General features: G+C 43.3%; 1 protein-coding gene across 3 annotated transcripts in view; it reads right to left on the minus strand.

Moving 5' to 3' along the window:
* The window catches only part of LOC126298945 (uncharacterized), an 828858-nt gene that overhangs the window by 783536 nt on the left and 26795 nt on the right, over window positions 1–18527 (minus strand). The window contains exon 1 of one of the 3 annotated variants that reach the window (XM_049990546.1): window positions 8368–8498. The exons of 1 other annotated variant lie outside the window; for it this stretch is intronic. In XM_049990546.1, the coding sequence (XP_049846503.1) occupies window positions 8368–8391 (24 nt within the window). In that variant the 5' untranslated portion in view covers window positions 8392–8498. Of the gene's footprint in view, window positions 1–8367; window positions 8499–18527 lie in introns of those variants that run through there. One more of the 3 variants, XM_049990547.1, reaches the window with a different exon arrangement.

The raw sequence follows: 18527 nt of genomic DNA on the forward strand, positions 1-18527 counted from the left end.
TTCAGTGCCATCCTTAGCCTGGCATTCCTCCCATGGTGTGGCCAGGGAGGGGAACGACTTGGGGTCATATTTCTTAGCATTAAAGTTAGATTTTGCCCGCTTAGAGTCTGCTGGCGGCGGACCACCAGCAAGAGATGAAGTATTACGCTTCATGGCGTGTCATCCTCCCTGATGCCACCCATTCCGACCAGGGGCCTTCCTCACAGGTGCCACCCTGCCACAGCAAAGGCCACCTAGCAAGATGGCCATTGCCGGGAGTCTCGATGCCCCAGGGTGACGGGCATCTACTCCTTGACATACGTGGGTAGTTAACGGCACAGGCATCACAGAGCGATCCCTGTGTTGTCAGGGGGCTACAACCAAGAGGGTACATGGCGGCCCCACCGCAACCTACTGGCTACCGTGGTTGGATACGAGTTACAAAGAAGTCCATGGTCACCGCCGGCACAGAAAGTGACACTGCATAGTGCATGGTGGAAAACGCACCCAGGAAGGTGTACTCGCCAAGAGATGGAGAATGGGTGGGACTGCAATGCGATGACGAGAAAGTGGGCTAAAGATCTCGATGCACGATGGACACGATGCACCATGTAAAGCGCCCTTCCCCAACTGGCTCGCTCTTCTGGAAAAATTTGAAAAATGGAGGTCAAACCTTACAGGAGACCATCACACAAAGGCCGGAACGTGTGAGACTCCTTTTAGTCGCCTCTTACGACAGGCAGGAATACCTCGGGTCTATTCTTACACCCGGCCCGCTGGAGGAAGAGTATATGACAATGACGACGAGGAAGAGCGAGATAGTGATAGTGAGAAGAGACAGCAGCAGTAGGAAGGAAGGAATGAGATACTGGAAGTAAGAGAGAGCAAGAGGGAGACAGCGACAGTAAGAGGAGACTGTTGTAGTAGGACAGAACGAAGGGGACTGTGGCTGTGACACAGAAGACAATGACAGAGGCACTAAGAGATAATGGCAATGAGTTCGGCTGAATGAGTGGGTGAGAAAGGGGAACACGGAGTGGCTGGATATAAGCGACTTACAGCTATGTGTTCACATGCCAAAATATTTGGGAAAAATTTTAACGGTGGTGAGGACGGTAGAATGAGACAGCTGGTACCCCACTTTTCAGCCAGTCTTTTAAATAAACCGTAACATATCCGCATATTTTGTGCTTCGATATGAGCATTTTTAGGCTGTTACCAAAATACTTAGAAAATATCCCGGAACAACATCCGAAATTTTGCGGGAGGAGTTCAGGTTCACCCCGCATTTATTTTATGAGCTAGAAATCGTCATGTTATTTGTATGCACGTTGCAGCAATAAACCACAGTCGCTTCAGTACAAGAGCCAGGAAATGTGAGTAACCGTACTCTTAACTTAATTCGTAAACATTACAGTTTTATCGGCTTAATGACAACGTTTCGGCATCAATGGTCTAAGAGAACACTAAAGATCTTAAAGACCAATAGCAAAAAGCAAAAGCTCTCACATGCACAAGAAATATCGCATAAAAATGATGAAAATGCAGTTAAGTTTTGTCTGGCGCTGCGATTTTGAGAATGACTAGTGAACCAGTTATTTGGTGACATATATTCTAAGCACGAACTATGAATATTACGTAACAATATTCTCCCTCCGCTTTAAGTAGTTTTATTAGTCCACGTTCATTGTGGGAATGAAAAGATAAACTCACTGTCGGATCCCTGCTCCTCTCCATTCCACACGCATGTCCGCAAGTTAAGTCTCGTCTAGATCCACGAAAACACATTGTGACAGTGTTCGGCCTAAACTGGGTGGGGCAGGACGGACATGGCACGCCAGTACGAGAACGCTTATTACGGCTGCGATTCTCCGCGTGGACAGAGATCTAAGATACGTGATCCTGACTTTGTCATGTGTGGGTCTTCGCTGACAGTGTGCATGTGTTGGATAAGTAAGCTGACACAGAGAACACAATTCGATGTCACGCGTGACGGATCACTGGCAGATTAGTAACCGGCCGCAGTAAGCCCAAGGACGGGCGGGGATAGGGAGGAGGAGGGAGAGAGTAAAATATCGCTCGTAGAGACATTTCAGGGCAGTGGATACATTTCCAACGAGGGAGAGGAGGGGGCAAACATTCAACGGCAGTATGAGCAAGGTTGACTACGTGTCACTACCCAATGCCAAGATCGTTGTTAAGTGCCTGCTAGTACAAGAAACTACTAGAGATCTCTCGGCTGCTGCTGGATCACATACTGTACCCCTTGCCAGAATGCGTGAAGTCACCTTCGACAACCCGAATGATGCAAATCCTCACATGAAAAGCACCGCGTTGCACGGCAGACGTGGTGTCTCCCTACTGTACGCGCCCACAAACAGTAGGATGGTGCCATATTCACAGGTGAGGCGCACTTTAGCCTACTAAGTCATTCTTCCTGTCTAGTCTGCTGGTATGCACCTAGAACACTTTACAACCCTTTCAGTATTATGGAAAGAAGCAGGTATTGCGTCGGCAGTTTCCTCGTTTGGGACGGCATGTTACGTGCACATACGCCACTGCATGTGTCTCCTGTGGCGTACAGGGATTCGTCCTACAAAACTATTTGCGCCTGTTTCGTGTGGTGCGCCTTGATCTGGGTCCAGATTGAGTGGTCGAGTACCTGCAACGTGATAACATCACCTGTATCGAGAACGCCCCGGACATGAACAGATTGGAAATGGGTAGGGGCTCTAGGCCGAAGCATTGGAGCTGTAACACTGCCGCCATGGACAATTTATAATATTCATCAATGGCAGGGGTAACTGCAATCAACGCTGCTAGAACAGGTGCACTGCGTGGGGAGCCGTTGTGCATCCTGTGTTACGCGAGGGCATCACACTCCAAATTGATCTTCCGTATGAAATCGGTGGATGGACTCCACGATAAGAGCCATTCAAAGCTCATGGTGTGTTTCCCGGTGTACCTTGCGTCCTTACTTTCACATGTAGCAATATTACCAGATTCCTCTTAGTTAAAATATTATTGTCGTGATTACAACTGAATATTTGATCCATACAACTCCATAATTTTGAGATCTGAATGTATAACATTCAGAAAGCACGTCAAATATAATATAAACTACACACCACAACCAGTACAATGTCCACATTAATGGAGAAGAGGCCGTGTCACCTGCCTGTGAAAAGTTAAGCCAGTAAACTCGTATTTAAATACACTGCTGCTTGCTATGAAATCAGATTTAATACGTATCAGCTAGTATGACTGTTGGGTACGGTAGGCCTCAAAACAGTCTTCTAAATATAGAGCAACACCATTGTGTTGACATGGCCAAGCACATTTACTTATTTCTCCTCTTGAGTAACACACAACACAGATTTTTGCATTTTTTTCCAGTTGGTAAATGAGCCCAAGTTTTTTCTTTCCTGAAGTCTCATAGGGCTGGTACTCGTTGATGGTCGCTCGTGAACAGAGTACTTAGATAGCTGTAAACACTCTAGCAGTTGCTGTGCAGCGTTGGTCCTGTAGTCAGCGTACCGGGTTTTATCTTTCCACTGTGATACACAATGAAGGAGTTGAAAAAACGTATAAGGAAGATGAAAAATCTTTCTACACCCCTTCAGTCTGCGTCGAACGATTGGAAGGAGAGCTGTCATCTAGAACTGAACGTCTACAGTAGCCATTCCCTTCTGATACTCAACGGCACATTTAGGTATTATTGCGTCTTCTCCGGATGATTGACTCTCCTTTTTTCTTAGTTTGTCTATTCCCATCATGTCAACAGAGACATGTTTACTACATATAAAACAAATGTCTGTGTTATCGCATAGTGTTAAGAGGACCATCTCTCACGCACTACATGTTTCAATTTTGTTGTACTTCTACATCTACATCGATACTCTGCAAATCACATTTAAGTGCCTGGCAGTGGGTTCATCAAACCACCTTCGCCATTCTCTATTATTCCAGTCTCGTATAGCGCGCGGAATGGACGAACACCTATATCTTTCCGTACGAGCTCTGATTTCCCTTATTTTATCGTGGTGATCGTTTCTCCCTATGTAGGTCGGGGTCAACAAAATATTTTCGCATTCGGAGGAGAAAATTGTTGATTGGAATTTTGTGAGAAAATTCCGTCGCAACGAAAAACACCTTTCTTTTAATGATGTACAGCCCTAATCCTGTATCACTTCTGTGGCACTCTCTCCCATAATTCCTGATAATACTACACGTACTGCCCTTATTTGAGCTTTTTCGATGCACTCCTTCAGTCCTATCTGGTAAGGACCCCACACTGTGCAGCAGTATTCTAAAAGCTGCCGGACAAACGTAGTGTGGGCAGTCTCCTTAGTACATCTATTACATTTTCTTAGAGTCCTGCCAATAAAACGCAGTATTTGGTTAGCCTTCTCCACAACGTTTTCTGTGTGTTCCTTCCAATTTAAGTTGTTTGTAATTGTTATACCTAGAGTTTAGTTGAATTTTCGGCTTTTAGATTAGACTGATTTATTGTATAAATGAAGTTTAGCGAATTCCTTTTAGCACTCATGATGATGATCTCACACTTTTCGTTATTTAGGGTCAACTGCCAGCCGGCCGGAGTGGCTGAGCGGTTCCAGGCGCTACAGTCTGGAGACGCGCGACCGCTACGGTCGCAGGTTCGAATCCTACCTCGGATATGGATGTGTGTGATGTCCTTAGGTTAGTTAGGTTTAAGTAGTTCTAAGTTCTAGGGGACTGATGACCTCAGATGTTAAGGCCCATAGTGCTCAGAGCCATTTCAACCATTTTTCAACTGCCAATTTTCGCATCATTCAGATATCCTTTCTTAATCGTTTTGCAATTTGTTTTGATCTTCTAATGACGTTATTAGTCGATGAACGACAGCGTCATCTGCAAACAACCTAAGACGGCTGCTCCGATTACCTCCCTAATCGTTCGTATAGATGAGGAACAACAAAGGGACTATAACACTACCTTGGGGAACGCCAGAAATCACTTCTGTTTTACTCGATGACTTTCCGTCAATTACTACGAACTGTGACCTCTCTGACAGGCAATCACAAATCCAGTTACATAACTGAGACGATATTCCATAAACACGCAATTTCACTACAAGCCGCTTGTGTGCTGCAATGTCAAAAACCTTCCGGAAATCCAAAAATACGGAATCGATCTGAAATCCCTCGTCAATAGCACTCAACACTTCATGTGAATAAAGAGCTAGTTGTGTTTCACAGGAACGCTGTTTTCTAAACGCATGTAGACTGTGTGTCAATAGACCGTTCTCTTCGAGGTAATTCATAGTGTTCGAACACAATATATGTTCCAAAATCCTGCTGCATATCAATGTTAACGACATGGACCTGTAATTTAGTGGATTACTCTTACTACTTTTCTTGAATATTGGTGTGACCTGTGCAACTTTCCAGTCTTTGGGTACGGATCTTTAGTCGAGCGAACGATTGTAGATGATTGTTAAGTATGGAGCTAATGCATCAGCGTACTCCGAAAGGAACCTAATTGGTATACAGTCTGAACCAGAAGACTTGCCTTTATTAAGTGATTTAAGTTGCTTCACTAGTCCCAGGATGTTTACTTCTAGGTTACTCATGCTGGCAGCTGTTCTCGATTTGAATTCTGGAATATTTACTTCGTCTTTTATTGTGAAGGCATTTCGGAAGGCTGTGTTTAGTAACTCACAGCCTTCCGAAATGCCTTCACAAAATAAGAGATGTCCCGGGGTGTATTTTTTCTGTTTTGTCTTAGATTGTCTACAACATTTGTCTGTCTATCCGTCAGTCTACTAAATTTATAATGGGAAGAATACTAATTATTCTAAACAATGTTACCTCTACCTAACAATGATTCGTACATGTTTGCCACTACATTTCCACTGACCGGAGGCTAGGAGCTGTCTACAAATTTTGAACGAGAGACAGTAGCCAGTCCTACCCCGCCAGGGTAGCCGAGAGCGCTAACGAGCTGCTTCCTGGACTCGGGTAGGCGCGCCGGCCCCGGACCGAATCGGCCCGGCGGATTAACGAGGAGGGCCGATGTGCCGGCCAGCCTGGATGTGGTTTTTAGGCGGTTTCCCACATTCCGCTAGGTAAATACCGGGCTGGTCACCATGTTCCGTCTCAGTTACACGAGTCGCAGTCATCTGAACACTTTCGCACAATTCCATGGATTACACTCGACGCAGACAGTTGGGGTACAAGAATTCCGTCCCGGGGGGTACGGGGTGGCGGCAGGAAGCGCATACAGCCACCCCTTAAACATTAACATGCCAAATCCGATTAACGATGGCTGACCCTGTGTAACTGCGGGACAAGGCTCAAGTGATAGATAGACAGTAGCCAGTCCTAGAGTCACGATTTTTTTAGTATTTCATACCAAATCTTGTACATATAGATACATTGCGTTCAACACATGCAAGACAGTCTCCGAATTCAACTACACTTTCGTCTAGAGTAACGTCCTAGTATGGAGAGCACAAATGACAAATTTGAAAAAATGCTCAATGACTGATCAAATTTTTCAGTTTATCATGTTGATCTTATTTTTCATCATTCATGAAATGCCAAAAAAAACCGTTAAGTAAGGGTGAATCTTTCTCCTCTTTGTTTAATTAAAAACAGGTGTCTCCGAATACCCGTTTTCCCTCCATTATAATTAAATTCTAGATTTTCGCACTTGTGACATCACAATAACTAATGGAAAATATGTCCTAGGCTCATCGGGTGTAGTTTCTATCCACTTGTCTTTCTCTTTTATTCTTTCGGTCTTTATTGTTCAACTTTCTTTTTTTTTTGCGCAAAGCGTTGGTCTCATCAAGAATAAGTTCGAACAATGGCCCTATATATTCTTAAACAAAAAAAGTTTAAATGCTGGCTGTGATTTGTATTTATTCAATAAATCTTCACGAACTCCAGTGTAAACACTGAAGGGAAAGATTACAGGTATTATCATTTCTTCATTTCTCTTTCACTCTGCTTAGAGTGCGTCGTAATACGAATACGTGCTGAAGGAGTCAGTGTACAGTCATCAGTATCGTCACTTCCATCGCTGCTTTCGTAACAAGATTCACTCTGAACTAATGATTGCAGTTCCTCAGAATCTGCATCACTCACTTCGTTATCGCAATTGAAAACACTATCAACAAGCTTCTGTAAACCAGCGTCATCACACCACGAACCACATATTGGTGGTTTACTAAGTTGATGTTTAGAATACATTTAAGAGCCATCTGTCGGCTACATACTGAACTCCATTCATTAGCCTGTCACTAAACTCTACAGGCCACTGCCGTAAATCACACAGCGTATGGAAAACAAGTCGACGCTACGTCGACAACCGAAAACGCAATAAACAGCGAATGTTACGATTACTAGTAACGTGAGCCCGATTCAGAACAGATGGACGACACACAGATTTTTCTTACACAACACTACACAATCCAACAAAGGTCAAAGGCCAGGTCCAGAAAGCGAGGTAATAGCGGTATTCGAGAGTCGGCGTAATTATGGGTTCAGTAACAAAACACGAACTGCTTGCTCCCATGTCCGGTATTTATTTACAGTAGACAGCCAACGGCCATCCCCACGTGACGTGTTTTCCGCGATCACTAGGCCTGCAGCTGTCGAAGACGGAATTATTGAGCCGTACACAAAATATCGCTGCCACTCTCCGTGTCCGTCTCCATACCGTTGGAATGGCGGATATCAGAAATTTTATTCACATTGTACGTTATTTGTACTACTATTTGCATAGTATAGTCCTGAGGCAGGGATTGCGGAACTCCTGCTGCATTCTATGCAGGTATTTTGCACCGATAATAGGCAAGTGTTTTTAACAAAATCGAGTTGTTTCTCTCACCTTTAACTTTCCCTTACAATTATCGATGAATCACAATGTAGCGTTGTTTAATCTTCAAAGGCAGGTACTAAATATATAAATGAATAGAAATAAAAATCAGTAGAAGGAAATTATCTTCTGAAGACATGAAACACATCCACCCATGCTTACATACTACATCTCACTAATACTTTCAAACCCCTTTACGGGTACAATCAATTCAATAAGCTCATTGGTCCTTAAATTAATTATTGTGTACAATACCGCCAGAAATGAAGCACATCTCAAAAATTGATAAGGACTGCAGAAGAAAGTGACCCACTGCGTTTTCAGGATCATCTCGACGTTCATCTGGTTCAGTTTAAAAAACCAATGCAAAATTCGAAGTTAATGTCTCGGCATGGCAGCCACACTTTTTTTTAGTGTGATAAACGTTAGGTGTTATACTTTTCCAACTTTCAAAATAATAATATTTTCATCGCCTCCAAAAGCTTCACATTTGTAGTTATTATTCAATTGTAACCCACTTACCTGGAATTCACCCATCAAAGACATACTTCGTGTAGCAAAGCGTTAAACTTAGGGTCTCGCCATGAAATATGTTTATTGGATTACAGCACATCATCGAGTCCTCTAATAACAACAGCTCAAATACATCAGTGACACCTGATGGTTGTCTTCGTACACAAACGAGAGACGGGACTCTGCCACGACTGACCTACACCTTTGTAGACACTGTGGCACTGTGTGTGTACTGTGCTATCTATCGACGAGAAGTGTATTATCTGCAGCAGATAAGATACTGGAGCGCTTCTGAGGCAATATATCTTATTCTGAATATAATTCTGGTCACGCCCACAATGACCATTCAAGGTCGGTTACTGACATGCATCCTTCCTCAGGATCAGTTTGTAAGCCATAACTTGAATTTCTGCCACTGTTTATTTATTTATTTGTGCATTTATTTCACCTGGCAAGACTGGGGTCTTCGGGCATTATGTTACTTCTAGCCACACATCCCTATCGAGTTACCACGGCAGTTTGCATAGTACACGAACAATATAAAATAATAATAATAATAATAATAGGAAGAAGAAAAAGAACATATATTGTAATGCGTATGTGGAATTTAATAATATAAGTCTCATTAAGCAATTTCCGCATTACGTTCATATCGAATGTGCGTAATGACTTGTATCAGGAACTTGTGACAACAATACAGAAGGAAGTAATGTTGAGAAGAAGTTGACTGGTGACAGAAAGAGCAAGAAATAATGATGTAAGATTATCAGATGAGATGGGAGGGAAACAGAAAAAGAAATGAATGAGAAGAGATTGTTTACAACATGGCAGAGAAGCGGATTCCCTATTGGACAGAAAGTAAACAGCAGAGATAGGTCTATGGTTCAAATTTTAATCCATATTAACAGCACGCAAATACATCTATTCACGCTCATCATTACATTATACTCTATTCGATCGGTACTGGAAAATAAGGACGAAAACTGAAAACGGTGTGAGAGAATATTATTTCACGTGTTTGCCTATGTTCTGTCGAAGATGAGAGAGAGAGAGAGAGAGAGAGAGAGAGAGAGAGAGAGAGAGAGTCAGTCTTGCTTCGTTGTATGTCCAGTGTTTCTACTTTTACCCTTGAATGATGAACTGTGGCAACACTTTTTCTTCTTTACCACATAATTTAATGCAACACTGGCCAGAAACCACATGCATATTTCTTGAACTCATTTGCAGAATCGCAGATTATAGCTCACGTGGATGCCAATTTCCAAGACACTACTCAATACACGACCACAGTCGGTATTACTACACTGCCTGTGTAATGTTATATCCTATCAGCTGCTACTTCAAAATACAGAATAAAACTTCGCACGAGAAAAATCAGTCGATTGCAGCAGCTGGAACCAACCTATGTTTTGTTGTGCACCTGACGACTGGTTGCTGAGCTACCTCACCGCAAGCCTATAAACTGGAAAATAGGAAATTTGTGATGAGGTCTTACGGGGCCAAGCTGCTGAGGTCCCTAAGCTTAAACACTATTTAATCTAAATTACGCTAAGGACTCGAACCTCCGACGGGGGGAAGCAGCGCAGACCGTGAGAAGACGCCTCACACCGCGTGGCTACAAAACTGTAGCACACAACAGGACGCTTCTTATTGCAGGAACCATGTAAACTTATACGACCAAATCTGGGCGAAGTACAATGCAGACTTTTCGAACCAGAGACTGATTTCAAATTTATATTTTAAATTGCATCAGCTGGGACGTAAAGGTTCAAAGTTTGATGCTTTCAGAATGAGCGACAGGAGAAAAATGGTGGTCATTTCCTCGAGACATGCGAAGCAACTTATCGCGTCACTTAATTCACAGCATTAAAACTGCAAAGCTTCAGATTTAGAAGATGAGCAGTAATAGGCGTACATGAAACAAAGATTGTTTCTAAAAAGCAGATGCATGAATATAGGGTAGATCGGTTTATGTGATCTGCGAGGAAACTGAAGACAAACATTATCTTTTAGTGCATCTAGTTAGAAACAGCAGCGATGCCGGCAACTTTTTTGTGCCACAATAAAAGTAACCCAATTCCAACTGTCGTTGGGAAACAAATAGTTTTGTATCACGTCCAAATATCATATCAAGTCTATTACTTCTTTTAAAACAAATATCAATAATTCTGCATACAAAAGCTGTGCATAACGTCAAAATTCAAATCCAATCACTGCCAATCGACTAAGGAACGATTATCTCCTATTCAAATGCTAGCATTGTGCCGATTCACTTGAACCACGAGAAAAAAAAAAGTTGATCCATTTAAAAGAAGTTAGTACTGACTTGTCTATTCGATATTCTGCTGAACTCTGACGCTAATTCGAAAAGTCAGTCATGGTCTAATTTTCTGCATACAGGATAAACACACGGCCGATGTGTACTGCTGACTGCAACTGCTTTTAAAACTCAAACTATCTGAATCCAAGTTTGGAAGTGATGCAGCTAATTTACTAAAATTTTAAACTTACATCTCCTTTCTGAAAATCACTTTAGTTTACTGTACTTGAAATTACCCAATGTACAAATTCCTTAGAAATAAAAATGTGCTTGCAGTTCTTCGTCTCCACAATTACTGAATGGTGCACTTCCAAGCATTCAGCATTCCACACTGAACCCTCTCCCAACTTACGCTGATAAGTCAAAACATTAATAGCTTATTGGTCCACTTACGGAACGCAGCACAGCAGCAGATCTGCGTGACATGGATTCAACAAGTCTTTGGTAGGTTTCCGTAGATATGTCGCACCAAATGTCTACGCACAGGTCCTATGATTCCCATGAATTACTGGCCGATGGTACTGCATGGAGAATGCCGTATTGCCCAAGATATGGGCGGTTTTCAGTCAAAATTTTCTCAGCCGTAAGTGTGTGTGTGTTACCTATTCCCCAGCTTCTCTAAATGTCCAACGAACATCACTGCCACAGTGCAGTCCTATTGCTCTACGACTCATTCTCTACAGTCTTAAATGGGATCCTACGGTCGTTATTTCGGAATAACTGTCTGAAACACTGCTAGAAAAAATATCGCTAAAAGAAAAAATAAAAGAACTTTGCATATAGTCTTTGTTGACGTAGTTAATGCTTTACTCGAATGCGTTACGATACCTAGAGCAACTGATGAGTTTATGGCATCGCCCCTACACAGAATTTCGCCATGCGTATTTATAGGGCGGTGACAAAACGTTTTTATTACCCACATATCTTCTGCTCTGTAGAGATTAAATAAAATACGTTTTAAAAACCTACTATATTTCGATTTTGAGAGCATGGATGACGTGGAACCACACAGTGTTTTTTCGTGACCGCTCAAGATTATATCTGACAGATACCGACAGCAAGGTTACTGCTATATTACGTACACAAAAAGGTTTCAGCGAATGGGGGCACGCAAGCCGAGAGCATGTAGCTGTGAGAGAACGTTGCGGGTAAAATTCAATACTTGAAGTAGATACTACACTCCTGGAAATTGAAATAAGAACACCGTGAATTCATTGTCACAGGAAGGGGAAACTTTATTGACACATTCCTGGGGTCAGATACATCACATGATCACACTGACAGAACCACAGGCACATAGACACAGGCAACAGAGCATGCACAATGTCGGCACTAGTACAGTGTATATCCACCTTTCGCAGCAATGCAGGCTGCTATTCTCCCATGGAGACGATCGTAGAGATGCTGGATGTAGTCCTGTGGAACGGCTTGCCATGCCATTTCCACCTGGCGCCTCAGTTGGACCAGCGTTCGTGCTGGACGTGCAGACCGCGTGAGACGACGCTTCATCCAGTCCCAACCATGCTCAATGGGGGACAGATCCGGAGATCTTGCTGGCCAGGGTAGTTGACTTACACCTTCTAGAGCACGTTGGGTGGCACGGGATACATGCGGACGTGCATTGTCCTGTTGGTACAGCAAGTTCCCTTGCCGGTCTAGGAATGGTAGAAAGATGGGTTCGATGACGGTTTGGATGTACCGTGCACTATTCAGTGTCCCCACGACGATCACCACAGGTTTACGGCCAGTGTAGGAGATCGCTCTCCACAACATGACGCCGGGTGTTGGGCCTGTGTGCCTCGGTCGTATGCAACCTGATTGTGGCGCTCACCTGCACGGCATCAAACACGCATACGACCATCATTGGCACCAAGGCAGAAGCGACTCTCATCGCTGAAGACGACACGTCTCCATTCTTCGCTCCATTCACGCCTGTCGCGACACCACTGGAGGCGGGCTGCACGGTGTTGGGGCGTGAGCGGAAGACGGCCTAACGGTGTGCGGGACCGTAGCCCAGCTTCATGGAGACGGTTGCGAATGGTCCTCGCCGATACCCCAGGAGCAACAGTGTCTCTAATTTGCTGGGAAGTGGCGGTGCGGTCCCCTACGGCACTGCGTAGGATCCTACGGTCTTGGCGTGCATCCGTGCGTCGCTGCGGTCCGGTCCCAGGTCGACGGGCACGTGCACCTTCCGCCGATCACTGGCGACAACATCGATGTACTGTGGAGAGCTCACGCCCCACGTGTTGAGCAATTCGGCGGTACGTCCACCCGGCCTCCCGCATGCCCACTATACGGCCTCGCTCAAAGTCCGTCAACTGCACATACGGTTCACGTCCACGCTGTCGCGGCATGCTACCAGTGTTAAAGACTGCGATGGAGCTCCGTATGCCACGGCAAACTGACTGACACTGACGGCGGCGGTGCACAAATGCTGCGCAGCTGCGCCATTCGACGGCCAACACCGCGGTTCCTGGTGTGTCCGCTGTGCCGTGCGTGTGATCATTGCTTGTACAGCCCTCCCGCAGTGTCCGGAGCAAGTATGGTGGGTCTGACACACCGGTGTCAATGAGTTCTTTTTTCCATTTCCAGGAGTGTATATACTCTAACTAGGTCGGTACTGTTTGGTTTCACCGGAGGAAGTAAAATGCTGGTACAGCCCATATAGTATTTGACAGTGGGAAAACAGCCTTCAAACAAGATTTAGTCTTTTCGCTAGTCAGCACTATAGTACAATTGATAATGTACATATACTGGGAAAATCCGCCCCTACCGGCTCGGTAAATGATGAGTTACAATTTCTTCCCTCACAATCAAATGCCATGCTTCACAGGGAACTTATTATCTATCACAATAAGATCTGTACTGCCCATTTAGGTCAAGGGGTAGATCGTTATAGTTGAACGCTGAGTCAAATTTGAGGTCAGACGGAGCGCAGTTCAGATACAGAAATGCGGAGGAAGTCGGTAGCAGGATTATTCTGAAAGAGCCATCCCCACATCCGCTCGAAATAATACAGGGAAAAGGTGAGAAAGCTTGAATCAGCTTGGCCGGATGGGCATTTGAACCCTGCTCCTCTTGAATAGCAGTCCGGCGTCTTAAACACTTCGCCTCTTCGATGCAATGGAAGACTCGTTACGGGAACTAAGAGACGATTAAATTTATAGACCATATGAATAACATTATATGGCCAAAAACATTATTTGACGAAGCAGTATGAGCGTCTACACGCACTGGCATCAACTGGTATATAATCAGAGCGTATACCTAAAGAGGCATTCTAGACAGTTTTTCGGAGTCCAAAGTGCAGCTGCAATAGTTACTGGATAAGTGTGGTGACAAAGTCGACAATTAATAATACTTCAGGTCTGTTCAGTACAGAGTAACATGTGGACGAACATCTGCTTGCTGGGATACATCTCAGATATGCTTAACGTCTTTATAAGACACCCTCTGGTGTCGACTAAAAGTGATGTCTCATACAACTTTACCGACTGATACATGAAATTCAACACTCTTATTCAATAAACACATTTAGTGTCACAGACGTACAGCACCAAGCCTATTACTAGAAAACTGAGTGAACCTGTCTTTCCCGGTAAATGTGTTACACACATTTAAGGATGAAGTGATTGATAACTCGCTTGGTAGTAGAGGAAAAGAAATCAACGTCAGAATTTCAAATGGGAAGATGACAAAATTATTGTCGTCGAATAATACGATTAAACTCTTTGTCTTGAAGTTTTTTGTCGTATTCTACCAGTTCCATAATGACGTCAAAAAATCTCGCTTGTGTTGACAAACTGAGCAACGATTAAGTAAAGAATTTTAATTTTTCGTTCACCTTGTGTACTACCGAATTAAGTCTGCAGTGCCCAGCTACTGCCATCTTTCTTTGTCTAAGTACTCTATCAACATACTGTGTCTTTGCGGCGTCAAAAACTATAAAGAACAAGTTTTGTCTGGTCACACTTTCCCACTCCACAGCCAACAAAAACTACAAATATGCCGCCCACCAAGGGGAAATCAGCTGGATGTTCGTCCCACTACAGCAATTTTTAAGCACTTGGATAATTCTACTGCTTGTCCTTTCCTTAAATTTTGCTTAGCTGATCAGTATAACGAATATTTTTCGATAACGTCATCGAATAGGTACAACATACCAAAATTTTTTTCCAGATAAATGAAGTGCAATTTTTAGAACTCAATTCAACGAAACAATCTTCCTATTTGACATTCCAAAACAGATCTCGTTTCATCCTGTTTCCAAAACATTTTCCACGTTTTGAGATTTGCCAGTAAGTTTGTTCGTACATATTTTACTAAATCACATTTTACCAGGCATAACTTCGCTTTAAAGACTGGTACCATTAGTGTAGTTCCCCCAGTATAAACAAAGAAGTATTTAGAGTTTCTGTTGCTTCTACTCATTTACATGCCATACTGTGAGTACTGGGGCAACGTTCATATGACTGCACGCTGCATTTTTTCCAGATGCATCTAAGATGGCGGCAATGACGTCATCCAAGATGGCGCCCATGACGTCACTGACGACGCAAGTACTGTTACCCAAAATGGCGGCTTTTGGCGAGAAAGTGCCACGCCCACCTTTCCGCCCCTCCCTACCCCCAGAAAAATGGCGCGAAGTTCAAACTCCAACAGGATAATGCATCACACCATGATGCCTGAAACGATTTAGGGAAATCACGGAAAACCTAAATCAGGATGGCTGGAGACGGGATTGAACCGTCGTCCTCCCAAATGCGAGTCCAGTGTGCTAACCACTGCGCCACCTCGCTCGGTGTTGCGCCACCTCGCTCGGTGTAAAGTTACGGGCTTATGTTGTGTAAAATGTGTAAATATTGACTTGTAAAGTTATTAGGCTTTATGTGTGGCATGACTAGAGAGGATGACAGCGTGTCCTATCGTGAGCGACATATAGATACAGCACATGGTTAACCACGAGAGATTTTTTACGTGGAAAATTATGTGTGCTATAGGTACTGAGATTCGTTCTAAGAAGCACAACCGTCAAGAGGACAAATTACGTTTACATCGATTGGTGTCCAGAAGGACAACTGTCAAGAACATAAATTACGTGTACATCGAATGGTGTCAGACTGTGGCGGAAGTAGATAGACTGGTAAATATGTTCCTGGCTTCAAATATTCTTGTGCGTCTAATATGTATTTGACGATGTGTAGACAACTTTGCACGTGCAGTTTAGCAACGTGTGCAAATTAATTTTACTGATGAAAGTCCCGTGTGCAGAAAGAAAGAAAAGATGGATGGTACTTCGATACCGATGGCATCAGTTATTCGGCGGGTAAATTCGATAAGAGCCAATCATAATGCTCGATTCATTGACATCCTTTGTGCTGGGATATAGGAGCCTCTACATAGTGAAGGGTACGTTTGTGTGTGTTGAAAGCAGGAAGGGTAACACGTGATCGAGGGGGTACCTCATTAAGTCCGCGAGGAACACTGCATTTGATGTTATTATGGGCTATTTTCGTAAGCAGATTCTGTTAGGGCAAGAACTTCCGTGCATACATGCTGAGACATCAAGAAAGTGAGCATTAAGCATTTCTGGAACAATACAGAATTTCAGCGAGGTCGACTCGGTTCTTATTTTTACATAGTCATTGTTGTTGTTGTTGTGGTCTTCAGTCCTGAGACTGGTTGGATGCAGCTCTCCATGCTACTCTATCTAATGCAAGCTTCTTCATCTCCCAGTACCTACTGCAACCTACATCCTTCTGAATCTGCTTAGTGTATTCATCTCTTGGTCTCCCTCTACGATTTTTACCCTCCACGCTGCCCTCCAATACTAAATTGGTGATCCCTTGATGCCTCAGAACATGTCCTACCAACCGATCCCTTCTTCTGGTCAAGTTGTGCCACAAACTTCTCTTCTCCCCAATCCTATTCAATACTTCCTCATTAGTTACGTGATCTACCCATCTAATGTTCAGCATTCTTCTGTAGCACCACATTTCGAAAGCTTCTATTCTCTTCTTGTCCAAACTATTTATCGTCCATGTTTCACTTCCATATATGGCTACACTCCATACAAATACTTTCAGAAATGACTTCCTGACACTTAAATCTATACTCGATGTTAACAAATTTCTCTTCTTCAGAAACGTTTTCCTTGCCATTGCCAGTCTACATTTTATATCCTCTCTACTTCGACCATCATCAGTTATTTTGCTCCCCAAATAGCAAAACTCCTTTACTACTTTAAGTGTCTCATTTCCTAATCTAAATTCCCTCAGCATCACCCGACTTAATTCGACTACATTCCATTATCCTCGTTTTGCTTTTGTTGATGTTCATCTTATATCCTCCTTTCAAGACACTATCCGTTCCATTCAACTGCTCTTCCAAGTCCTTTGCTGTCTCTGACAGAATTACGATGTCATCGGCGAACCTCAACATTTTTATTTCTTCTCCATGGATTTTAATACCTACTCCGAATTTTTCTTTTGTTTCCTTTACTGCTTGCTGAATATACAGATTGAATAACATCGGGGAGGGACTACAACCCTGTCTCACTCCCTTCTCAACAACTGCTTCCCTTTCATGTCCCTCGACTCTTATAACTGCCATCTGGTTTCTGTACAAGTTGTAAATAGCCTTTCGCTCCCTGTATTTTACCCCTGCTACCTTCAGAATTTGAAAGAGAATATTCCAATCAACATTGTCAAAAGCTTCTCTAAGTCTACAAATGCTAGAAACGTAGGTTTGCCCTTCCTTAATCTAGCTTCTAAGGTAAGTTGTAGGGACAGTATTGCCTCACGTGTTACAACATTTCTACGGAATCCAAACTGATCTTCCCCGAGGTCGGCTTCTACTAGTTTTTCCATTCGTCTGTAGAGAATTCGCGTTAGTATTTTACAGCTGTGACTTATTAAACTGATAGTTCGGTAATTTTCACATCTGTCAACACCTGCTTTCTTTGGGATTGGAATTATTATATTCTTCTTGAAGTCTGAGGGTATTTCGCCTGTCTCATACATCTTGTTCACCAGATGGTATACTTTTGTCTTCCAAGTCCAGGTGGATGTGGCATTGGCGAAAAGTCATTCCAAGTCCACAGTCGCTGTTTGGTGGTGTCAATATGTACTAGGCCTTGTGGTGGACACACTGTATGCCGTCATCTTGAATAATGGTAGTTGCCTTATCAGATGACATCACTGACGACAGCACCCTCTGCTGGTGGTAGTGTGTACTAATTCTGTGGGAGTCCAGACCTTCTGGTGAACACACTGGATGGTGGTGCTGTCTATAATTGTTTAAATAAAGACTGGTGCATGATTTTGATAGTTGACAATTAGCAAGCATGTTTGCAGAGTCTTTTAGATGGATTATTATTTTGAAAATTTCGGAGTTGTTTGGCTCTCTGGATGTAAATGTATTGCATTATTTACGAGTGGTTTGCATGTCTGTAGGCTGTGCAATGAGTTATTTTTGACAGTTTACAATTAGCAAGTGTGTGTGTGTGTGTGTGTGTGTGTGTGTGTGTAGAGCATACATGAGTTATGTAGTAGTAGTAGTTTGCAGGTGTGTATGCTGTGGGGCATGTCAGGGCGTGTGTTCTGTATCACTGTATAAATATACTCCATCCCTAACTAAATTGCTCCAAAGTAAATAGAGTACACTCCTTCATGTCACCATCAGCTTAGTGCAGACTGAGTCCTTTTCCCACCGACCCCTAGGAAGAGGTGGCAGTAGGGTGACTTAGGTTAGTGGAGGTGAGCTTTGTTTTCCGTAATTTTCTTAGGTTGGTAGCAAAACCCCAAGTGACCTTTCTTTACCACCAAAATTCAAACTTTGCGCCAGTTCA

The sequence above is a fragment of the Schistocerca gregaria genome, chromosome X, assembly GCF_023897955.1.
Source record: "Schistocerca gregaria isolate iqSchGreg1 chromosome X, iqSchGreg1.2, whole genome shotgun sequence".
Taxonomy (NCBI): Eukaryota; Metazoa; Arthropoda; class Insecta; order Orthoptera; family Acrididae; genus Schistocerca; species Schistocerca gregaria.